The sequence below is a fragment of the Vigna angularis genome, chromosome 5 (genome assembly GCF_016808095.1).
Source record: "Vigna angularis cultivar LongXiaoDou No.4 chromosome 5, ASM1680809v1, whole genome shotgun sequence".
Classification (NCBI taxonomy): Eukaryota; Viridiplantae; Streptophyta; class Magnoliopsida; order Fabales; family Fabaceae; genus Vigna; species Vigna angularis.
This window is the reverse complement of record NC_068974.1, coordinates 34,658,024-34,683,466: the sequence shown is the minus strand read 5'-3', so window position 1 is coordinate 34,683,466 and position 25,443 is coordinate 34,658,024. Positions and strand designations below refer to the sequence as shown.

General features: G+C 33.4%; 2 protein-coding genes across 24 annotated transcripts; one reads left to right on the top strand and one right to left on the bottom strand.

Annotated features, from left to right (window-relative positions):
* Positions 1-7,559: 7,559 nt before the first annotated feature.
* On the top strand, positions 7,560-8,164 carry LOC108339931 (uncharacterized). The gene is made up of 2 exons (XM_017577158.2): positions 7,560-7,750; positions 7,837-8,164. Exons 1-2 carry the CDS (start codon positions 7,665-7,667, stop codon positions 8,048-8,050), a joined length of 300 nt encoding a protein of 99 aa, XP_017432647.1. The 5' UTR covers positions 7,560-7,664; the 3' UTR covers positions 8,051-8,164.
* A 1,807-nt stretch (positions 8,165-9,971) lies between these two features.
* Positions 9,972-15,389, bottom strand: LOC108340576 (pentatricopeptide repeat-containing protein At2g27800, mitochondrial). Of its 23 annotated transcripts, XR_001833234.2 has the most exons (6): positions 14,998-15,384; positions 14,733-14,809; positions 11,314-12,734; positions 10,981-11,116; positions 10,568-10,616; positions 9,972-10,299 (listed from the first exon to the last, which is right to left on the bottom strand). XR_001833234.2 is itself a non-coding variant. In XM_052878335.1 (4 exons), the coding sequence occupies exons 3-4, from the start codon at positions 12,645-12,647 to the stop codon at positions 11,393-11,395; spliced, it is 1,170 nt and encodes a 389-aa protein (XP_052734295.1). In that variant the 5' UTR covers positions 12,648-12,734; positions 14,733-14,809; positions 14,998-15,388; the 3' UTR covers positions 9,972-11,392. The 23 variants fall into 23 exon arrangements, 11 of the variants coding, with proteins under 11 accessions (XP_052734295.1, XP_017433535.1, XP_017433541.1 ...); XR_008249134.1 differs by having other exon boundaries at positions 9,972-11,113; positions 11,333-11,417; positions 11,503-12,734; positions 14,998-15,389; XR_008249133.1 differs by having other exon boundaries at positions 9,972-11,116; positions 11,333-11,417; positions 11,503-12,734; positions 14,998-15,388.
* Positions 15,390-25,443: the final 10,054 nt, after the last annotated feature.

Sequence of the window (25,443 nt, the reverse complement as noted above, 5' to 3'; positions counted from 1 at the left end):
AGTAGATGTTCTTGGGCGAACATAAGCTAGGCTATGGGGATGGTCCCCTAAGTTTGATTGTTTGGGTGTTCTGGGGCGAACATCTACCAGCGGGAGTGTGTCCCTTTGTTCGATGCACCTGGGTGTTCTAGGGCGAACATCGGCCAGCGGGAGTGTATCCCTTTATGCACGTGTTGTTCGATGCACCTGGGTGTTCTAGGGCGAACATCGGCCAGCGGGAGTGTATCCCTTTATGCACGTGTTGTTCGATGCACCTGGGTGTTCTAGGGCGAACATCGGCCAGCGGGAGTGTATCCCTTTATGCACGTGGGTGTTCTTGGGCGAACATCTGCTGGGTTTAGAAGTGCTTCAGGGTGAACGGCGCTCAGGTGTCCGCTTTTACGTACAAGATATGATTATCTGCACTGTAAGAAATAATACTAAGCATATAGGTGAGACCATTTGGTCAAGTTGCAAACCTGATGGCTGAACGTCCATTAGCCCGAATGCTGTATGCTTGAGGCCGTACGTCAAAGAGGTCCATTGACCGAAAGCTTCCTGTGGTAGAGACCGAACGTCGATGATGAGCTAAATGACGAACGTCCGAGAAATGTAATGGCCGAACGTTGATGCCAATAGAACGAACGTCATTGGAGTGGAGTGGAGCTCGAATGATAGAGCGTTCGTTTGGAGGTAAGTCCGATCAGTAGAGGCCAAATGCTAAGCCGAGCGGTAGAGGCCGAGTGGCATGCGAGGCCGATCATGAGGACGCTCTTTGACAATTGAATGTTGAGCGTTGAGGCCGAACGACTGACTGAGTGGACGCTCGCTGACAATTGAATGTCGAGCGTTGAAGCCGAACGACTGACTGAGTGGACGCTCGTTGACAATCGAATGTCGAGCGTTGAGGCCGAACGACTGACCGAGTGGACGCTCGTTGACAATTGAATGTCGAGCGTTGAAGCCGAACGACTGACTGAGTGGACGCTCGTTGACAATTGAATGTCGAGCGTTGAAGCTGAACGACTGACTGAGTGGACGCTCGTTGACAATTGAATGTCGAGCGTTGAGATCAAATGACGAACGCCTTCGATGTTGAACGACAGATTCTTTGAAAGTAGATGTTCTTGGGCGAACATAAGCTAGGCTATGGGGATGGTCCCCTAAGTTTGATTGTTTGGGTGTTCTGGGGCGAACATCTACCAGCGGGAGTGTGTCCCTTTGTTCGATGCACCTGGGTGTTCTAGGGCGAACATCGGCCAGCGGGAGTGTATCCCTTTATGCACGTGTTGTTCGATGCACCTGGGTGTTCTAGGGCGAACATCGGCCAGCGGGAGTGTATCCCTTTATGCACGTGTTGTTCGATGCACCTGGGTGTTCTAGGGCGAACATCGGCCAGCGGGAGTGTATCCCTTTATGCACGTGGGTGTTCTTGGGCGAACATCTGCTGGGTTTAGAAGTGCTTCAGGGTGAACGGCGCTCAGGTGTCCGCTTTTACGTACAAGATATGATTATCTGCACTGTAAGAAATAATGCTAAGCATATAGGTGAGACCATTTGGTCAAGTTGCAAACCTGATGGCTGAACGTCCATTAGCCCGAATGTTGTATGCTTGAGGCCGTACGTCAAAGAGGTCCATTGACCGAAAGCTTCCTGTGGTAGAGACCGAACGTCGATGATGAGCTAAATGACGAACGTCCGAGAAATGTAATGGCCGAACGTTGATGCCAATAGAACGAACGTCATTGGAGTGGAGTGGAGCTCGAATGATAGAGCGTTCGTTTGGAGGTAAGTCCGATCAGTAGAGGCCAAATGCTAAGCCGAGCGGTTGAAACCGAAGGGATGCCAAACAGTTGGCTATTCGGACGCTCGTACACGCTGACTGTCGAGCGTTCGGGTGGTAGAGGCTGAATGACATGTGAGGCCTAACGCGAGGCCGAACGTCAGAACTTTTTGAACGCTCGACATATAAGTTGTCGTTTTGGCCAAGTGGCAAGCGAGGTCGAACGCTGGGAACCGAGTGGACGAACGGTATTGAATACTTGAACGCTCGTCCACAGACATTGTCGAACGTTCAAGTCCGAGTGCGAGGGCGAATGGTTTTTTGTTTGAACGCTCGTCCACATTAAGTGTCGAGCGTTCGAATCCGACTGACGAGGACGAACGGTCCGAGGCGAACGGCTTATTGCTGGAACGCTCGTCCATAAGGATTGTCGGGCGTTCGAATCCGAAGGTCGAGGACGAACGGCTGATGGACGGCTTGTTGCTTGAACGCTCGTCCAAAGGCAGTGTAGAGCGTCCGAATTCCAAGGTCGAGGACGCACGGTCCCCTTATTGAACGCTCGTCCACATTGAGTGTCGAGCGTTCGGATATATAGATGAGGACAAGCGGCTGCTGTTTGAACGCTCGTCCACATCGAGCAGTGTGGATGCTCGCACACACGAATTGACGAGTGCTTTGCGAACGCTCGCTGAACCAAATGACGAACGCTCTATACCGAACGTTCATTATCAGCGAAGTGACGAACGTTATTGAAACGACTGGCCGTATGGTTGAGGCCATGGATGGTCGAACGCTAAAGCCGAGGACGAACGGCTAATTGGTTGAACGCTCGTCCATTGGCATTGTCGAGCGTTCAAATACGAAGGTTGAGGACGCACGGTCTTTATTTGAACGCTCGTCCACATTAAGTGTCGAGCGTTCGAATCCGAATGTCGAGGACGAGCGCAGGAGTGCTTGGACGCTCGTACACACTGATTGGCTTGGATGCTCGTACACCAAGATTGTCGAGCGTTTGAATACGAAGGACGAACGTCAATGACGTACGCGAGGCCGAGCTTTTTGAACGTTCGACATATAAGTTATCGCTTTGGTCAAGTGGCACGCTCGTACAGATTTTGAATGGATGACTGACGTTTAAAATTTGGGGAATAGAAATTGGGTTGGATGACGTGGAGGCAGAACCGAATGACGCGTGGGTTACGCGAGGGTTGCGGAAGATGTGGAGAATGGGTCTCCCTAGAATCCTTTCTGCCCCAAAAAACCCTAGAATCAGCCACATTGCGGAACGGCTGATTCTGATGCTGTTGTTGTCGACGGAGACGGAAGTCGCGATCAAAGATGATCGAAGACAATGGAGTCCCCAGGCTTGGGATGAACTGGCGGCTTTGCCCTTGCGGTGGCACTTTGATGGCGATGGCTTGATGTGGTTGTCACCTGAGCCGCACCTGATGGAGTTTGAAGATGACGGAGGTGGCGCCACCGCTGCGACACCGAAGAGGATAAGAGCGCGACAGTGGCTCTTGAATCACGACGATGATGCGTGGTCAGGACAGGGTCCGGTTTGGGGTTTTTCTGTTCTCGGTCTCGATTCTGTTCCTTGGGGTTTCAATTCCTGTGTGAAGAGTTCGCCATTTTGAATGCGTGAAGATGGCGTTGACAGCGACGCAGTGATTTGAAAAGCGGCGGCGCCATTGAGCTTTGGGTTGCGATTTGGGAATTTAGGGTTCCCGTTGTTCTGCGATTTCTGGCGTAATTGAGAATTTGGGGAAATTAGGAATTGCGGTTTCGTGTGGCTCTTGTTTGCAGAGGAGAAGACGCAAGGGTTCCCTGGAGAAGATGGTTGCATGTGTAGGAAGATTGCATGTGTAGGAAGATTGACTATGGTGATGTGCTGCGAAGATGCGCGATGGAGAATTCGCGTCTGAGAAAATGGTTGTCCCTAATCACAATTTGGGTGCAGATTGCCATGAAGAAGGCATGATTTCACGACGGCGTTGTTCGAAGATTGAACTAGGATGTGCGAGTCGAGTTTTCAGAGGTTGGGTTTGATCTTTGTGTCTCGCATTATTGCGTTTCAATGGTTCAGGTGGAGATGGATGGTGGATTTGTGGTTCAGGTGCAGATTTGTGGCTTTGATTTTCGCGGTGGCGTTAATGGCTCGCGGAGGAGATTCCCTGGGGGTGATGCGACAGTAGCTTAATTTGGAAAAGGGATTCGTCAAGGCCGAGGCTCCTCTTGTGGCTTCTTTGGGTTGGCACTCGGCCCCACGGTGGACGCCAAAATGTTTCGGTGTACATTTTCTTGTGTGTCTCTGTTGCTCCTGGATATCTGGGATGCTTGCATTTCTTCAACTGTTGTCCTTCGTATTCACCAAAGGAGGGGGAGGTACCTGCAAAGATACTCCGACGTTCAAGTCAGATATGAGTTATGGAGCTGAAGCTCAGAAGAGAGTAATTGGATACTGCTCTGAAGTATTATTCAGGATCTCTAGAGCATAAAGAGAACGTACCTGGACTTGGGTCCTGTCACTGTATTTATAAAGAATAAAAATAACCACCTTACCTAAAAGTGTGGTTAGTGGCTTTGACTGATATTTTAACTGTCTAAAATATCTAAGATATTTATGTTATTACATAAATATCCTTACTACATAACAACTTATAAAACTCATTTCATAATAATCATTTAGTTTTCAAATGTGTAGATTTAAAGACGTAGTATTTGAATAAAGTATCAAACTTATTTGATTAGAGTATTTAATTTAATAATAATATTTGAGTTATTTATAATATATATTTTTTAATATTGATTAAAAAAATTGTTTGAAATCTTAAATAATTTTAATAAAATTTGATTGAGAAGACTAAATTGAAGTACTTTTAAAAATAAAAGTTCATAAGTTAAGAAAAAATATTAATTTTTATTTTTATTTTAAAATTAAAAACAAAACCATATTTAAAAAAAAGTATTGTCGTAAAAGCTTTATGAATATCGGATTATTGTCAAATAAAATATACTTCTTCTAAAAAAATATTTAAAATAGATAATTCAAAAAAAAATGAATAAGAGAAAAAAAAGCATTTAATTTTTAAAAAAGTACTATGAGAAATTTCTCTCAGATCAATTATGCTGTAAAATTTATATAAAAAAATGAAGTACGGGTCTAAATAAAGACACAAGGTAGAATTGAAGATGAGAAGCACGTGATGTGTTACGGCATTGGCATGTGCGAGTGCGAGTGCGAGGTTGATACGTGGTACATCGGTGAACCACTATTTATTTATAATCATTGGATCAAATATTTTAAAATAATGAGTGGATGAGATCAATTTTTACTAGAGAAGTAGTAAATATAATATTACAATAATTAAAAGAAATTTGAATCATAATAAAACTAAATATATTTTAACTACCTTAAATTCTGGAAATTTTTATTGGAAATAAATTTAAGAATTCATAAAACTAAACAATATATGAAAAGATTAAGAAAAACAATTAAAAGTGTTGCAACTTGTTTTCAATTAGATATTGTATTTTTTTGTTGTTTTTGTTAGGCATAATAAAAAATTGCGTTTATAAAATAACTCACTATAACATATAAAAATGTAAATTTTCAATGTTTGACGAGAACAAAGGAAAAATTAAATTTTGTGCTTGTTTTATTGGATAAACATTATAATATATGTATAAAATAAGAATTCTAAATATATTGTAAATTTTCTTTTACTCTGTTCGAATTATATTATACATTTTAAAGAAAAAAAAAGGAAGACCTAAAACCAAATTAGTAAATAAGTTAATGTTAATTAAAAAATTAAACATTATAAAACAAATCAAGCATAAGGAGAAAATAAAGTAGTTTTAATATTGCCTAATTTATGCGAAAGAAATCACTATGAAATTACATAATTTATAAAATAAGAAAATAATTAAATGTAGTTTTTTATTCTAATTTTATTGAAAAGATAAATCAATATAGTTATACGTGCAAAATATTAATTTTAAATGTGACATTTTCATTACATAATTCAATTTTTTTAATTTAATTTAATTTATTAGAATAAAAATAATTTAATTTAGTCTAAATTAAATACTTTTAGTATTATTTTCTAAAAAAAACGATTTAGAATTACTACAAATGCTAAAAATAAGAAAAATGCATCCTTAACTACGATTTAAAATTTGAAATTTACTTCAGCTTAAGAAATTTTATTTTATAGGTCTAATGAGGATAAATATTAATTATAAGTTTTTCAATATCACATTTCCATATTTCAATTATTAATTTTTTGTTGTCGTTTTTTTTGTGTGTAATCATTTACCTGTTTAATATATATATTTACAAATGTAACCTTTTGGATGAAAATTGTTTATGGGAGATTTGTTTACTTTTTATATGATAAATTTTTGAATTTTCGTGAATACTAAAACTAAGACAAAATTGTCCGTAATTTGAAAACTATAATTTAAAATTTAAAATAAGTTCAAATTAAATTTATGTCTCTTCATTTCCTAGTTCGGTAATAATTATTACTTTTCAACATCATACTTTCATTTTAAAATTATTAATCGTTATCATTTTTTGTGTGTATATTTACTAATTTATTTAGTTAGTTATTCAATGTGTATTTACAAAAATATCTTTAACTTTAGAAGGAAATCCTTTAGTCTATCCCTTTTTACTTTTATATATTAAGGTATTAGGATAAAATGTTATTAAAAAGATAAATTCATCTAATTTTTTTTCCTTTTCACTTGTTAATAACGATAAATTTCAATTATTGACTTCATCACCGAGATTTTATCTTTTAAATTGGTAACTCATTCAATGCAATTGTGCTTTTTATTAAATTAATTTTATTAAAACTAAATGAATTTAAATTAAATGACACTTTTAATATACTTTTCTCCAGAAGTTAAGTCCTGAATGTTAAAACTAAAAAAATTATTCATAAAACAAAAACTATGATTTAAAATTTGAAATTTGAAAATATGTTTGATTTAATGTGTTTTTCATTCTCTAGTTATAATAAATATTGATTATTAACTTTTCAATATCTCATTTATATTGTGTAATTATTAATTAATTATTCTAAGATGTATATTTTTGGTGATAATAACTTTTACATATTATTTAGCTACTAAGCTATTATTCTATTTTAAACATGCTGTTTTTATCATTAATTATTAGTATTTTTATTTTTGTGTTTATTAGTTTATTTCTTTAATTTAAAACAAATTTACAAAAGTTTTGTTCCAGACTTACAACATGAGATTTTAAAGGAGAAAAAAGTGATTAAAAATAAAATTAGAGATAGGATTTTTATGTATCACACAAAAAATATTTTTCAATATAAATAAGAAATTTTTTACATAAAAAATTAGCTATACAAAAACTATATTAAAATAATAGTTTTTACTCATTATTAAAGGCAATTTGTTTATGTATCTCGATAACTTCCTTTCCATATTCTCATAAAAGATTTTGTTTCATTTTGCATGTTATGTAATTTTAAAGTCATTTTTTACTTCTGAATTATACAATTATAATTTAAAAACCTTTTGGTTGCACAATTCAAAACTTATTTTTAATTTTCAGATCACAAATTTAAAATTATTTTAAGTTCTAAATTATATAATTAAAAAATAATTTTTTGAAACGAGAAAAAAATATGAAAATGAAGGAATAAAATTATGGAAATGCAGCCATTATTGAATTATCCGAATTAATAAAATAGTAATATTCAGAGTTTAAAAAAAAGGACACCGTGTGGAGAAGAGAATAGAGACGTCACACAAATGCTTACAACTAAAGACTTTGTCCATATTATTCATTTCTCTTCTCTTTCTCTCACTCACTCTCTCTCTCTCTCTCTCAATTTCTCTGAAATCCGATCACAAAATGCAGTTCATGCTCAACCTTCATGTTACTCATGGACTTCCACTTTGTCTCTCTGGAGTCACCAATCCTCTTTCTTTCTCTAAGGAGTATCTGAAATTCAACCTTCTCAACTCTGTCTTCCATTTTCTTTGCTTTCTCTCTAATTCATGATCTTAACTTTTTGGTGCTGCAGAATAGCAGATCATGACAGTCGGAGGAAGAACATGAAGAAGCAGATATCAGTGGCCAGAGAGTGTGTGCATGCAAAGCATCTACAAAAGGGTACCCTCATCACAAACTTTCAAACCTCCTCTGTGATCATGGCTGAAGAATATGGAGATCTTGGTCACATCATAGTTCATGATCTGTTCTGTATTCACCTTGGTTTAACAGCAAAAGCTGCATAGCCTTATCAGTTCTTCACTCAGATTACCACTGTTTCTGAACTCTGTTATGTATCCCTGTTGAATTGATCCGTGTTTTTTATTTGTTTTATTTATATAAAAAAAGACGTTTTTTTATTTGTTTTTCTAGAACAGTTGATTGTCAAGTTAGAACAGGTGTCTGATAAGAATTTGATTTTTACCGGTATGTCAGAGTCATTTTTATGAGTAAATCTTCAACTAGGTTGTTTTTTCTTTACCAAGCAAAAACAATCAATCAGAGATCAATCATTCAAATCATACAAATCAATTCGTTTATACACACCAATCAAATTCACCATAACAATCCAATTTCATTCTCAAAATAAAAGCAATCATCAACATGTAAAACATCATATTTATTAAACTCACACACCAAAACAATTAGTTTTTCTTATTTGATTCAATAGCTCACCCTAACTAGTCAAACTCCTCACAACTTGTAGAATACTCTATACACATATAGAAACATCATAAAAACAATCATAACATATTGTTATGATCACTTATCATCATAGATTAATATATATAACTAAAAAGACATGCAAGTGAAGGAAAACTCTTATATAACAAATAACAAAAAAAGACAATAAAAAATATTAAAACTAACTTATGCGAAAAAAAAACTAATTCATTCAAATTAAAGAGTTTGTCGCAAAAATCAATCTTATGATATAAAAAAATTAATTAATCCAAATTAAAGAGTTTGTCGCAAAGATCAATCCTATAGTATCGATAATTCAATCAGACAATAAAAAGAAAAAATCTTAAAAAAATTAAAGAATTCTAAAAAAAAATACAAAAAAAATTATATATTTTAAAATAATGGACTCGATTATAATAAAACTATTTATATTAAAATATTTGAATATTAAAATAATAAATCTCACTATTTTTAAAATATTATTTTCTAGTACAGAAAATATAATAATAAGTAAAAAATTGATTAGTAAGATTGGAATAAATGCATTTCCATGTACTTGTAAATTCTGTAAATTCTATTATATTCAGAACCAATTAAATTTTATTTTGCTTGTCAAACATATTATTTGATAGTAAATTTATTTAGTGTGATAAATCTAAGATTCACTGGGAAACACCATATTCGAGTATGATAGTGAATTCAAATAATGAATGTATTGTCTGAATGAAATTAAAAAAAAATTCTCAAAGTGAAAAGCTAATCTGTTATAAAAGCAATTTAATTTTATCGTTCTATTTGTAATTTGGAGGATGAAACTGTGTTATAAAAGCAATTTAATTTAAAAACAAAAAAAAGTATTTTAAGTAGGCGTAATCTGTATGATATTTTATCGTTTCAGCCAGAAAAAAATTTAAACAAATTCAGTAAAGATATTATTGAATGATTAGTATCATAAAGTTTTATGTCAGACACACTAAAAAAATCTCACATTCTTAAAAATGAAGACTCAAATTTGTTAAAACAGATATGAACAAACTATATCGGTCATGAACCACTGATTAGAATTAGACAAAATTTAGAGTCACAAAAGAATATTGAAAGTAAAGAAAATAAAATGCTTTCAATATCTTTTTATTTTCAATTCACCCTATGTCTCTAAAAACAACAGATAAAATTCTTCTAATGGAAAACCAGACTCCTTGATTAAGGTTAATTAGTTATTTTTACCATAATTATTAAACTTGACCAACTCAACTAAAAAAATGAGTCAATGAGGTATTAATTGAACCATATAAAACAAATAACAGAAATGTTCTTCATTAATAAAATGCTACTTAAAAAGTACTAATATGCAAATTAGTAGTTAGCAATTTTATAAATACGAAAAACTGAATTCATTAATTTTAAGCTGAGATTAGCAATTGGCAATACTAAATAGGTTGTCTCATTGGGATGAAGCTTGTCCTAAGTGTATATATATAGTTTTCACAAAACAACGCAATCATATAGGTGGATCATCAAAATATACAATGAAACATAGTCAAACATATGTACCATATAAAAGTCATCCTACATGTATGAATATCTACATGCTTAATCCTTTGATCTCTCAAACCTTGTCCACATTTCCAGCATTGGCTTCTTACTATCCAAGGCAAGAACAAATTTGATTCTTTAGTCAGTCATGATCATGTGCAAATTTATCTTCTCCAAAACGTGAATGAACTTTCGGATATTCATATTTGACATGAAGCAAAGACAACCATGTGAACAAGGGCATGTAGTGCAATCCAACTGCTACTCATTGTGACTGATAAATTTATCAAAATTTACTTATCATCATTGAATAATCGAGTCAACATTTCAAGTTTTTACTAAAAAAAAAATAAGCAATTGATGTGAATGTGTGTGCATGAATGTGTTTAGGAAAGGACGAGTCAGTGTAAAGGATTGTAATATTGCATTTAAAAGTGATACTTGGTGAAAGTTATCACGAGGCCTTGTTATTGTCCAGAACAACTTTGGCAGTCAAAATATACAAATTAAGCACATTAGCCCTTGGCTCAAAAGATGCATACCTCAACAAGAGTTGATCATGAGCAAGACGTCAGCATCCTACATGTATTTCTGTAATATCTCACCACATCATTCAGGGTTTGCATTTTCCAATAATAAAAGTAGGAAAGAAAATCATGTAAATGTCATGCTTCACTCCCTAATCAGCTGAAACTTTTATAGCAGACTATTTTCATAGTGGATGAATCCAATATGTCATCATGGAAACTTTAGAGTGAATGATCTAGTAACATGTAGCATAAATAAGTTAAAAAATTAAGGGTAATAATCAGCAACCAAATCGTCCTACAAATACTTGTTAAGCATAAATTGAAGCTTGCTAAAAATAAGATCAACACACGGATTCAATCCAATAAATTAAGATGACATTTCATATCCAACATAATGAAATGAAAGGACACAAAAATAAGCAAACCTTCCATTTCTTCCTTCCGGTTCAGCAGGAAGAGTATCTTGAGAATGAGTCTTTATGTCAATTAGTATTGGATTACGGTCATTTTCTGTTAATGGCATCCGAACCTCATCAAAAAGTCCTATCATTCACATTCCTTCTGCAAAGCAAATTTTGATATCAGATAAAGAGTCCACATGATCAAAATTGGTAGTCTCACAAAGCCCTTGCACCATCATTTGGATGTGCCCTACTATACAATACATGTAATATCTCATGGCTTTAAAACTAAATAAACAGCCAACTACAATGATAAAAGAATGGGAATTTACAGTGACTGAAAAAAACTCTGCTCACTCAATTCCATTGTTTCTACCTACTGAATTCCCATAGTCATCTTCAAGCACATAAAGAAGCTTCCTGTAAGCATGCCCATCTACAAGGTCATTTTCTTGCAACTCCTGCAAAAAACGCATGCCCTCCTGAATTGTTCTTTGTCTGCATATCTCATCCAGTACAGTCCTAAATGTAATAAAATCAGGTGACCTTTGCTTATTGGTCATCTCCCACAGATAATTTACTGCTTCACCAATCTCTCCACCAAGCGCCAACGAGTTGACAAGCGAGTTATAAGATTTACCACCAGGAACAAAACCTTTGGTCTTCATTTCATTAAATAACTCTTTGGCATTATTTGTTCTGCCCTGGGCACACAAGCCATGAATCAAGTAATCATATGTCAACGCATTGGGCTGACAATCATAAACCACACCCATTTGATGAAATATCCTCAATGCATCATTAACATGAAGAGATAGCACATAACCTTTGATCATAGAATTCAATGAAAAAATATCAGGCTTGATCCCATCATTGACCATTTGCCTAAACAGACATCTAATTGTTTCCATATACACATGGTTTATATAGGAGTTGCTTCCTCTACCCAAAAATGCAGCAAAAAGAATATTATAGGTTCTAATAGAGGGCCTATAACAGCAAATTAAGTTCCTTTTACTTTTCATGTGCTTAAACACATTGACAGCTCTAGTAAGCTTCCGTGCCTGAGTGAAATAATATATAACTGTGTTGAACAATGCCTCTGAACCAATTAAAGGAACTGCAATCAGTTGGTTCACAATGTCATCCATTTCTTGGAACATCTTTGCCGTACCAAGCTTCTTTATGGTGATATGAAACGTGGACACATCGTGCCGAAATCGTGGCTGTTGAGATGCCCAGTGAAAAAGTTCTAAGCAAACCAAGGGATTATCTTGTTGAGCAATCACAGAGCACAGTTCTTCAGTAGTGAACCTTGGGGGAAGTTGGGACAGTGCCAACTGAAATTGGGCTTGGTCTAGGGTAGGCTTGGAGGACTTCAACAACCTATTTCTGGCTCGTCTTCGGTAAGATCTTGAAGGAGCTTTTGTTGAATAGGGAGAACTAAAGGGTGCAAATGGGACAGGGAATTGAGTGCAACTACTGTTGATTTGGAATGAAGAGCGCTCAAATTTGTGGGTGTGATGAGAAAAAACAATCCTGAGTAAATATTTCTCATTGGGGTCATGAAATTTGTGGCAAAATGAGAGTGTGGAGCGTATGGTTTCACTTGGGATATTCCTCCTGAAGTAGGTAGTACGATACTTGAAGCAATTTCTTGTCAGAGAGAACATACTTTGATTTTTAAGCATAGAAAGCAAAAGTGAGTGTAGTTGGGTAGTTCTTACTTGCTTGCTGTAACAACCTTAATTAAACCTCTGATACCTGTTGGTCACAACCTATGTAAGATTGTTAATCAAATGAATTAGGATTTTATATAATCTGCAGAGCGAGTATGTTCAAGCACACATACAAATTATTATTGGCAAAGATTATCCAACTATGGAATTACGTTGTCCACGAAGTATTCAATAATAGTATAATCAATCACAACATAAATAATGTGTAATCAGAATACTGAGCAGTTACAATCACAGGAAAAGTAATACCAGTCACAGAATAAGTAAATAGTATATTACCAATCCTATAAAGAAAAAAAAAATACAAATCCAACAACTGAACGAGGCACATGTTATAACAGTTATGCAGTGAAAAGTCCTTCATTATCTATGCAAATTCAGTTTCAGACATGGTTATCAACTCGCGAGTTAACTCTTTAACTCGCACAAGTTTACATTTCTACACATAAACTTGATTTTGATGTAAACTCAGTAGAATCGGAGTAGAATCGTTGAACTGGGTCATACTTGATTTTGCAATCGAGTTGGCGAGCTCAGGAATTTTTTTAAAACCCAAAACAACTGTGGTGTGGTATGCGAGAGTGAAGAAAACTCGCTGATTAGGGAATTAGGGTTCCCCTCTTCCGCTGCCCTCACTGCGTCATTCCTTCTTTCTAACCGCTCGCACTCGAGTCACATACGTTGTCGCGCGCCCTCACCTGCAACAGGTTGGGAGTAGAAGCTGCGCGAGATTGGGTGGAGAAAGGGAGACCAGTCCTCCCTGCGTGCTTCGTGTGACTGGTGGGAATGAGTGAGATTTTAATTGATTTTAATGGCTCACCATTATCCTAATTAGGAATTATTTTTAGAAGAGAAAGGAAGGTGTAGGATTGCACTGAGAGGAATTATATGATGGTGTTGTGTTACTTTTAGGAGAAAGATAATATTATATATATATATATATATATATATATATATATACACACACATATATATATTATTATTTATAAATAATTTTAATTTTTTATTTAAAATAAATTCTTACAAATTTATAAGTAGAGTTTATTATTAGAGGTTCACTAATTTCCGCAAACTCGAAACTTGGTTTCAAAAACAAAACAATTTCCTCACTTTCCTCACGAACATATTTAATCTCTAAACCTAATGTACTGCTCAACTATCTCCGAATGTCTCAATGAGTCTCTTTTTATATGACTATGATAATTCCCACTAAAATGAAACAACTGCTTGATGATGAATCAGTTACTGATAATTCACTGGCTGACAATGTCACAGTTGATCCAGTTGTGCAGGGATATATAAGAGATTGGGTTTGTTTTCCCAAGGGTTTCAATAGTAAATTATTTTTACAAATTAATATCATTTTAAATTGTTTTATTTTTAAATATTTTATTTTGATAAAATAATTGAAATTTATTAAATTTAAATTTGTTTACTTGGTTACGATTTACAATTTATCAGTTACAAATAATCTGTTGATACACTCGGCTCATAAAATTTGAGATGATACCAGATCACAATATTGTAATTTTTTTCGGTGAGATGATTGGCCAATAGTAATTGGGATTGCTTATACTTATTCAGTTATTCTTCGAGGGTAAGATTGTTATATCAGTGTGTTCGGGTTAGAGGTAGAAAAGATTTATGTTCAATGTTGTAAACTTATAATTAATTATAGAAATAAATTTCGTTTGGCATTTTTAGTTAAAAAGGTTTTAAGATTGTTTTTGTTTGGACTGTCTAAAAAAATACCATGTAATTTTATAATATGGGTTATAAGTTATTTTTAGTAGTTTATATTCAAATTTTTCCTCGAAATAAGCAATGGGTGTGAATATGTTCTGTGTGCTCGTTTAGGAAAGAATGAGTCAGAGGTAAACTTCTTCAGAAATAAATTTAATGATGACTATGAGAAATAATGCATTTAAAAATCATATTTGTTGAAAGCTATCAAGAGATCCTGTTCTTGTCCAACCAACTTTTGGCAGTCAAAATATGCAAATTAAGCACAATAGCCTTTGGCTCAGAGATGCATACCTCAACAAGAGCTGATCGTGAGCAGGGGCAAACATCCTACATGCATTTCTGTAATATCTCACCATATCATCCAGGGTCTGCATTTTCCAATAACAAAATTAGGAAAGAAAATCATATAAAAATCATGCTTCACTTTGTGATTGCCTCAAACTTATCAAAAGATAGACAAAAATGTATTTTTGAATTATTTCTTAAAAAAAAATATTTACATCACATTGATTCCGCCTCAAAATCAAAGCAGAGCGTAAATGAAGTTTCAAATTACCAGAACAGCACCAAGGGAGCTCGGGTTAAGGTGGGATCAACTAGCCGCAGCTCCAGGAAGCCTCGCCGGAGATAGAGGCAGCGGCCTGGGTTTCTGACGTCGCCGCTTCACGCCTCTTCTCTCGGGATGGATAGGTGGTCAGGGGTTTGCCGTGCACGTGGAGGTCTGTCCTTTGCTGAAATTGGCGCGGGGGTCTTGAGGATAGAGAATGGAATATAAAAGTTGCGGTGGACACGGCGGGGCTTCGGAGATTAAAGACGGTGGTGGTTAGGTCACGCCGGAAATGGGAGCGGTGGAAGAAAATTGGAAGAGAAGAGGATTGTTTGGTGTAATTATTAGGAAACCAGATTGGGTTGGTGGCCAACAAAATCAAAGAGTGTAGGAACAAAAGAAATTGGGCCAAAAACATAATAAAATTAGGTAAGCCTGTTTCTTTCTCCCTGCACTCCACTTTTTTCTTACTGTACCCCGTAAAATTTATAATTCTCTCTGCTCTCGTTAAAATTATAATAAAAATCCCAACACCTTTTCCTTTTTAATAATTTCTAAATTGAGTGTTCAGAATATATTTTTAGATATAGAAATATTTTTCAAAACATGTTTTCCAAAAAATATTATAGGATGTGTGTTCTAAAAAATATTTACAAATTCAAAAATACCTTTGACACATTTAATCCAGAATTCTTTTATATTCATAATTGAATATTTGGAAATGTATTTCCAGCTTTATAAAATATTTTCCAAAATAAACTTAATCTAAAAAATAAAAAAATTCAAAATAATTATTTTAAAAAAGGGGTTTGCTAACTTGCACTCTTTTTTTAGTTGGGACATTTTAGTCATATGTATCGGGTTTTAGTATACAAAAATATCTTCATTTATTATGGATTTTAAATTTTAAAGTCAATGGTATTTGAATAATTTTCATTTTCAAAACAAAAACAAGAAATCCCCAAACTCTTACTCGCATCCCTCGTTCCTCTCAACCTTTTCTCTTTCATCTCTCTCATTCCAACATTTTATCTATCATCTCTACCGTAGTCTCGACTGAAAAAAATCAGAAACACTCGTCTAACCTTAATCCACATTCCTTATTTATCCAATTTGTTTCTCTCACATCTTCATACTCTTTCTCGCCCAGACATAGTAACATGCGACACTACAATTTGTTGTTATTGCTTTGTTCGTTCGTTTGTTTTTCACTTTAATAACAAAATAATTGATGATGTTGATGTTGATTTTTGATTCGAGGATTGTGTTATATCTTTTCTCTTCTGATTGTTATTAAATTTTAGAATTAGTAGTTTATCTTTAGAGAGATTTAATATTTTCCAAAAGAGAAAAATCCTTATGTGGAAAGGGAATTCTGGAAGGGATAAATTATTGTCCAAAAAATGAATTTCTGAAGTCAATTCTTAAAAATAATTCTAAAAACATATTTTCGTTAGAAAACAATATTTTGAAATACACTTTTCATATTTTGCATATAACCAACTTCAAAACACAACAAAAAAAATGAAGCTCCTACACTTCGTACTAAATGATTTAACAGGAACAAATTATTGAAGAGAGTAATGAACAGAGAAAATTGTTGTTGTTGACTCTGTCCCTTTGTTCAAAACAGATACCATTGCTCGTTCCCTTTGGAATGTTTCATATTAAGCATAATTTCATTTCATTTTTGTAAAAAGATTAAAGATATTATAACAAATTGCACATCTTATAGATTTGAGTATATTGCAGAATATTGAGTAGTTTTCAAAAAGAATTACATTCATATACCAACTAATTAAAAATCAACCAGAAATTAGTAAACTAGTCATAATGAATCCGGTAGCTCTCACTTGGATTAGAAAATTACTTTCTAAAGTAAATCATGTAAGTTTATTTTAAACAATTCACATCTCCAACTTGTTTGGTCAATATAAACATGATGTTGTGATTTATCATTTGTCGCATAAGTGAAATTAAGAAAAACAAAATGTACTAAATTTCAAATTGGAATTTAAACTTAATAAATTTGTTACCATCACGCTTATAATTTACTTTCTACTCCTTTCATTCTATGATTTTGTCAAAATTGGTATTAAGAAACTAAATGATTTGCAACTAATATGGGTTGATGTTAATGTCTTTTCACGGGGGGTTTCTTGTTTTTTTTAGTTTTGAAATTATTGTAGACATCAGCATCATCGATTATTTTGTTATTAAAGTGAAAACAAATGAACGAACAGAACAAGATCAACAAATTGCAGTGTCACGTATTACTATGTGTGGATGAAAGAGAGAATAGAGATGAGAGAGAAACAAATTGGATAAGTTAGAAATGAAAGAGAAAAGGTTGAGAAGGATGAGGAATGACACGGAGGTGAAATTTCTTGTTTCTTTTTTGTAGCTTTGAGAATGAAAATTATTCAAACACCTTAGATCTTAAAACTTAGAATCTATAATATATGAGGGTATTTTTGTCTACTAAAATTTGATACACATTGCTAAAATGTACAAACTGAAACAAAGAACGTATGCAAGTTATCAAACTCCCTTTAAAAGTATTTCATAATCTAAAATTATATTTTAAAATCTCCAATCCAAAATATAAAAATATTAAAATAAATATTTGAAATATTTTTTCAATTTAAAAAATATTTTGTCCGAAAAATCATCTCTATTACCAAATGCCTTTAAAGGGAATACTTGCGAATAATCAAATACTTACCAAACTTTTGTGTTAGACAATTTAAAAATATTTTAACAAGTAATAACTCTATCGAGATTAAAAAACCATTTAAATAGCAAATGCTTAAGAAAGAAATTAACTTATTTTGATTCATACAAAACCTCAATTTCCAATAGTGATTTTTGTTAAATGTAATATTAAATGAAATAATTGAAGTATTTCATTAAAGAAAAACACAATAATGGAGTTTTTAAAGATTAAAAAGAATAAGAGTTACAAAAAAAGTAAAATAGATATTTAAACAAATGGATAGAGATGGAGAAAAAATGTATTTATTTCAAACATATCATTTACCTTCTTTTCTTATGGATGATTGTGACATATTCCAAACAAACTTCACAGCATTTAATGCAAATTCATGTGTGAGTGAACTATATTATATATTATCGTATGGTTAACAACAATTAAAATGAAAAATAAATAAATAAAAAAGAAAAAAAATATAAATATATAGTCTTACCTTATTTAACTAAAAATATACACCTAAACTTTCTTAAATAGTGGCTCATCACTTATTTTCGTAACAAAAAAATAAAATAATAATCCGTAAATTTACATCCATAACGCCTGCTACTTATGTTATATTTTGAATAATTAAAATTCGTAACCTTAAATTAATATGGTACGTTTTCATCCATAACGGCTGTATTATATTTTATATTTTGAATAATTAAATTTAGGTTTAATACCCAATTTTATCTCCAATTTGGTTGGCAAATCTCAATTTAGTTCCTCGTAAGAAAAATGTTTGAAATGAGTTTTTATTTGTAAATTTGTGAGTCAAATTAGTCTATTTCGTTAAATATAACCAAATGGAGTTAATGGGATGATGATGTGGCAGTAGTCAGTGGTTACGTTTGAAAAATATAATTGTGTGCTTGCTTATGTGTTGATTAAAATATTGTGTTTATCCGTATGTTTGTCTCGTGTGAGAGGTTGGCTAGGGAATCACCTTTCTTCTTCCCCTTTCCCAATAGTTCTGGTTTGGCCTTGAAAGAGGGGAAGCACCAATTTGTTTTTCTTATTGTTGGTTCCTCTCAACAAACCATATTCAGAGGTTCTCTTCCCACTTTTCTCTCTCTGTCATTTATCTCGAGCAAGCAAACCCCAATCAGTTTCGTTCCGAATGTCTCTGTCCATTATTCGCGGATCATCAACCTTGGAGAAGAGGGTTTTCGGTTTGTGGCTTAGTATTGCGAAATCCTGGTCGGTTTGGGAAGGCAACGACACGGCGAGGGTGTAGCCAGCGGAGTCGTAACGAAGGCACGACGGAGGTGCAGCGGGTTTCTTCTCTCCATTTTGATTCGCGACGCAAGGAGGGAGCTTCCTTTCGTTTCTCCTTTTTCGGTTTGTCTTGTAGAGGGTTCCTGACCTTGTTTTTGATTTGGGAATGTGGGTTATTGTCTCTTCCTTATAGGTTTTGGTCTTGTTTTGTTTTGAGCCAGGGTTTGAAATGGGGATTTCGAATTTGGATTGAATTTAGGGTTTTTTAAATTGGGAATTTGGAGGTTAGGACTTTCAAATTTTGGGAATCCATACCTAAGTCCCTGCCGCGGAGTGTCTCTGAGTATGCCATCAAGGAATCAGCCAGGGCCAATTGATAACAGCTCTATAACTTCTGCTTCAGCCATTATTTTGGTACTTATAGTCCTGATTGTTCTATTCTTTTACACACAGAAGTGGAAGCCAACATCCAGGGTTGTTGGCTCTACAAGAAAAGAAGTTACAGTGTTTACTGATATTGGGGTCACATTGACATTTGAAAGTGTTGTCCAAGCCATAAGATATTTCAATGTTGGCAAATGTATTGGGAGTGGAGGTTTTGGAGCAACATAGAAGGCGGAGATAGCATAAGGAATCATGGTGGCAGTCAAACGACTCGCAGTTGGACAGTGTGTTCAACAATTCCAAGCCGAGATCAAGACCCTTGGGAGGCTTCATCATCCTAACCTTGTCACGCTGATTGGTTATCATGCTTGTGAAACAGAGATGAATTTGAGCTTCTGATCCTCTCTTCCGTTTTGCGATTTGAGAATGTGAGGTCTTCGGTTTTGAATTTGGGTCTGGGGTTTTGGCTGTTCATGTTGATCTGACTTTGGGTTTCGTGAACTCGTAACACGTCAGTATTCACACAAGTAAATTATGACACGTAACCACCGACTCTGACAGATCATCACCCTATTAACTTCGTTTGATTATATTTAACGGAAGAGACTAATTTGACTCAACATTTAAAAAATGAGGATCAATTCAAACACTTTTCTAACGAGAGACTAAATTGAAATTTGACAACCAAACTGGAAACAAAATTAGGTATTAAACCTTAAATTTATAGTCTTAAATTTGGATGGAATTTAATTGTCAACTTAAATTGAAAAAATAATAATTCTTTTACTTTCATTTCAATCATCATACGATCTTGATCTTAATCTTAATGTATAAAGTATAAAAAACTAACATTTTCACACCTCCAAGATGCACAATAGCTCAAAATGTAAATTTTTTTTCATGAACAGAATGAAATTTAAAGCTTTCAACTTGTCTTAATATGATAACTGCAGAGGATAATTAACTTTTATAAAAGAAAATTAAATATTTTATAAGAAATATATTATTTAGATAAACAATTTTAAAAGAAAATAAAATTTTATGAGTTGTTAAATGATTTAAAATTAAGACAACTTTAAATCATATAAAAAATTAAAATTTTATATTTTTAATTTTTGTGATAATTTTATATTCTATTTTTCAAAGTGTCAAGATTGAATAAAAATTAAATCAAAATTGATTTAATATCATATAACTAAAAGATTAAAACTCTTCTCTTAGTATAAAATTACTATGTGTCTTTGTGATATTAAAATAGTATATCAAACTGATAGCATGAATATATATATATATATATATATAAATCCAAACGTGTTACGTAATATATATTTTCATTCAATTCGATCAATAGTCACTAATAAATAGTTTATTTTAAACTAGAGTTTGAAAATACTTATGTATTGAATTAAATATTTATAAAGTTGTGTGTCTTTAGTGTATATAATAATACATTTTGGTTTAAATTCTCTCATACCAAAGTTATTTTATATAGTCTAATAAAAAAAAATTACATTAAATCTTTTTATATAAACATTCTCCAATTTTCACTATCTAAGTTAATTTAACTTTTTGAATTTCCATCAACACTACACTATCTAATATGACACTCTTGTTGAAAATTATCATATTCATATAATTCACACAATAGTTTTATACAATTTATTTATGGTCTTAGTATATTTCAATAGTCAACAACTGTAATCATTTAACTAATACCATGATCATTCTTATTGATGAGTTGCTCCATGCGAGAATCCAAACCAGAGGCAGCGGAGGCAGGTGCTGGTGATTTGGCAGCAGTGGTGCAGGGGTGAAATTAGTGGTGACAGTGATGTTTGAAGAGCTCTAGGTGAAGGGAAAGAACTAGCTCAAGCGGCCTTCACTGGAAGGAAGCTAAATGTGGATGGAAAGCTTAAAAGGAAGTGACTTTTGGGCAGAGTTTTGGGCTGGAAATGCATCAGCAGTATAAACTCATATCATTCAAAAGTAATCTAATACAAGTTGATGGGTGTGCTTTTATAGGGAATCCAAGCCAACCCATGCAGTGATCTAATGGTGGCTGATAAGCAGCGTGAAGAATAGATCATAGTCACGTGTATAGGTGTGGAAAATGTGATGGAAGCAGCTGAATCACGTGCTGCCAAGGTGCTTGTTGGAAGAGTGGTCTGTGGGTGCTGAGCGTAGCAAGGGTTGCAACCCGTGTGGACTTTCTTGGTTCTTCTTTGGACTATCCTTCTCCATGGGCTGGAATGGGCTATGTTAGATCCTTTGTTTTGTCTCCTGACTTCCACTCAAAGCGGTTGAATAAGGCTTGTCCTTCTGGATTCAGTTCTTTCAAGTCTTGTTGTAACTTCCTAACCATGCTTCTAGTGATGGGTTCATGAATGGTCTTGGGACCCAAGTCATCACTTATACTTATACTTTTACAATTCAAATTATAATCCTAATTAGTTAAAATAATATCAATAAAAATTTAATATACATAAAAAAATTTAAATTCTCTAATAAAAAATATTCTTAAAAAAATCATATTATCAACCATTAAATTGATCATTGTCAAAATAATTTATCGATTAGAAATTAATTTGTCACAATGTCATGTAAAGGAAAATTGTTAAAAAAATTTGGAAACGGAATAATGTCTCATTTTGAAAAATAAAAAATAAAAATCATCAGATTAAATAAACTTTAAGGACTTCGTGCATTATTCTTGTACTTTATCAGTTTAGTTAACTGATTTAGTTTTTTCATTTTTAATTTTAAAATTAAACAAATTAAATTTGAATATGTTTTATTTAATTTTAAAACATTTTAATATTTTTTATAATAAATACCACTAAAAATCTAGCTTTTAAATTTGCAGTAATTGTTTTGTATTACAATTTTTACCACCATTTTATGATTCTTATTTCTTTATTGTTAATATATTGTTCTAATAGTTAGTCTCAACATTATTATTATTATTATTATTGTTATTGTTGTGAGAACCTTAAAAAATTGGGATTAAAAGAGTGGATTAGTGTATTAGACTAATAGAACCAGATTTGTATAGTATAAATAGAATTTGAACAACCTGGTTCATTAGCCTACTCCTACTATATCTCTCTAGAACTCAATTCTTCAAGTTCTCCTCCTTCTCTCTATCATTCCTCCTCGCTAAGCCATTAGATTGTCGATCAGGTGGTGTCCAAGTTTTCACGGCGTAGAGGGCTCCGTCTTTGACCGATCAATTTCTTCATTCTAACCTGTAAGTAGTTCTTCCTGTCTCCTCCACTGTTTTGGAACCTAGAACATGTGATTCTGTCGGTTGCATGTAATTAGAAACGTTTTTCTTCACTTTGCTGTCAAACTCTAGCTCTAAGAGCTATTCTTGATCACCAATAGGTGACTTGTAGGGTCCTGTTAAGTCTTTTTCTAGCGCAAGGTACTGTAGAGACGATTCCGTGAGCTGGTCAGTTTGTACTTGAGGTAAGGGGAGCTAGAATACTTCTTTAAATTTGTGGTATGATATGTATGTACGCTGAAATTTGACTTGGTGTGTTGTTTTAGAGTGATATTTTATGCCTTAAGTATATGGTATGGTTTGTGCTGAAACTGAAATCTATGAAACTGTGTTGAGATGTTTGAAATTGAGTTGGATGAGTTTGAATTACTATAATTGATCAAATTGAAAGTGATTGAAGTGTGAAATCTATTATAACTTTGGTTAGATAGAAAATTTGGAGTTTTAGTAGTTGTTAGGTCATTCCAAGGAAGTGAGGTAGTGAAAGTTAGAATTAGGAGTCAAGGGTTTTTGCGATTGGTTGGGATAACTTAAATAGGTCATTTGTGACTTGTTAGGAGCATCAAACTGGTCTAAAATATGTTCAAAGTAGTAAAAATTGGATTTGGGGTCTTTTAGATGAAGAGTTTAGTGCTTTAGGGCAAGAATGAAGTGTTAATCACTTTAGAATTGTAGTAAGAACGTTTAGAATCAATTAGACATGTTTATTTAAGTATAAAACATGAATTAGAGGTGTTAGAAGTTGGAAAAATGGACTAAAAATGGTAAGGAGGTGTGTGAGTGCATAATTTTGCAGAACTCGTGCTCTGCAGATTATGCAGACTCGCTATGTGAATGGTCTCGCATAGCGTGTCCCTGCAAAGGGTGCTCTCTGTTTGAGTCATTCACTGTGCGAGTTGCAACGCTGTGCGAATGACTGGAGGGTGCTGCTCTCTGTCTGGTGATTCGCATAGCGAATCCTGTCGTTATGAGACTAGTGATGGTCTGGAGCTGCTAATATTTTAATTCGAAAGGCGAGTTTGGGTGCATATCGAGTCTTTGGGAGGGGTAGTCTCTGTCTAGGCTCTCGCATAGCGACCTGGGTGCGCTATGCGATAGGTTTGAAGTCTGGTACCTCTGCGAGTTAATTTGCATAGCGAAAGGTGTCATTGTGCGAGCAACTCCTGTCTCGCCTTGCGAATAGGGTGCGTTAAGCGAATCATCTGAGTATAATGTACTCTTTTGTTCTTTATCTTGGTTTGGTTTTAGTACAATGTTGTTTGAGATGTAAAGTGTGATTTATGTATATTGTTAAAGTAAAAGTGTATGAATATAAGAGTTATGAATGGTGTTTAAAGTGCAAGTATGGTTAATGGACGTAATTCCATGATTCTCAAGGAGAGGATACATGGTGGTGTCCTTTGTTGTGATTCAAAGTAAATATCTTGTTGAGATTCAAGTAAGTTTAGAATGAATGCAGGAGCTTAGTCTTGGGGGTTATCATGAAACTCCAATGGTATTTCATTCTCAAGTAGAGAGAACCATGTCGTGAGGAGTAGCAGGAGGTCCTAGTTTTTTGTACTTCCAGTATGACCCAAGGTGAGTGATAACGGACTAACCTTGTGAGTGTGGTAGGGTGAAACCCATTGGCAATGGCTTTGCAAAGCAGTAGAAGCCACCACGAGTGCACGACTCGCCATAGCTCGACAATCATTCTAAGTCCGAACGAGTCAAGTTTAAAGTATAACATGTTATGATCTGTGATCCAGTTTACTTGAATTAAGCATGTATGTGTGTTATTGTAATAAGTATGATCTTTGTATACCTAGCTCACCCTTCTGCTTGTGTTTGTATCTTTGTGTTTTATTTTCTTTTGCAATGATCATCCATTGGATGTGAGCAGAGGTATATGAGGTGCCTTTAGAACAGGTCTTCGAGGGCGATGATTCAGCTGTATAGCCTAGACAGGCTATGTATTTTGTTCTGTGTAATTTGAAATACGTATTTAAAGTTTAAATTTTATAGCCATTTTTGGATGACTGTAAGATTAACCGTTTATCTGAAAATCTTAACTGTTCTATTATATTATAATGTCGATTACTCTTTTATGTTTATACTATATATTTTGGATATTACAATTATTATTATTATTATATTCATAATAGATTTAAAACAAGTCACACATGATAAATTGAATTCTTTGTTATTTTTATATTATAATTTGTAACAATATAATTCATTATATATATATATATATATATATATATATATATATATATATAGATTTTAAACATGTATATTCATAGTTTTATTACATTCAAATATATAACTATAATTTGTATAATTTCATTATTATTTCTATGAATGATTAATTAAAAATTAAATAATACTTTTTAAAAAATACATAATTTTATTATTTATGAGTAATTGATTTAAAAAAAATACAATTTTAAAAATATGTACCATTTTATAAAAATAATATTAAAAAATATATCTATTATTTATAAGAATATAAATTATTTAATTATTTCTAATATTATTTTTTCAATTAGTTTTTATTAAATAAATAAATTAGTTACTTTTTTATTTATTTCAAAAAATCTAGTTAAACGACATATATATTTTACTCTTTATTTCTAACTTTCAATCATACATAAAAAAAAATAACAAAATAAACATGACATACATTTAGAAATATATTTAATTTTCTTGAATTTTTTATTATAATGTTTAAATTTTTTTTTTTACTTTTTAAACGTTCCAACACATTTGCAACTTATATTTTTGCTAATAACACTATAATATGAAATAAGATTGTGTAGAAACACATACTCTTTTA

What these genes read in the sequence shown, in the direction of transcription:
- LOC108339931 (XM_017577158.2), top strand. Translation starts at nt 7,665, where the DNA reads ATGCAGTTCATGCTCAACCTTCATGTTACTCATGGACTTCCACTTTGT. An exon ending in CCTCTTTCTTTCTCTAAGGA is followed by an intron (nt 7,751 to 7,836) that starts GTATCTGAAATT and finishes TTGGTGCTGCAG; the next exon opens with AATAGCAGATCATGACAGTC.
- LOC108340576 (XM_017578046.2), bottom strand. Translation starts at nt 12,647, where the DNA reads ATGCTTAAAAATCAAAGTATGTTCTCTCTGACAAGAAATTGCTTCAAG. An exon ending in GGTAGAAACAATGGAATTGA is followed by an intron (nt 11,117 to 11,313) that starts GTGAGCAGAGTT and finishes TTTGCTTTGCAG; the next exon opens with AAGGAATGTGAATGATAGGA.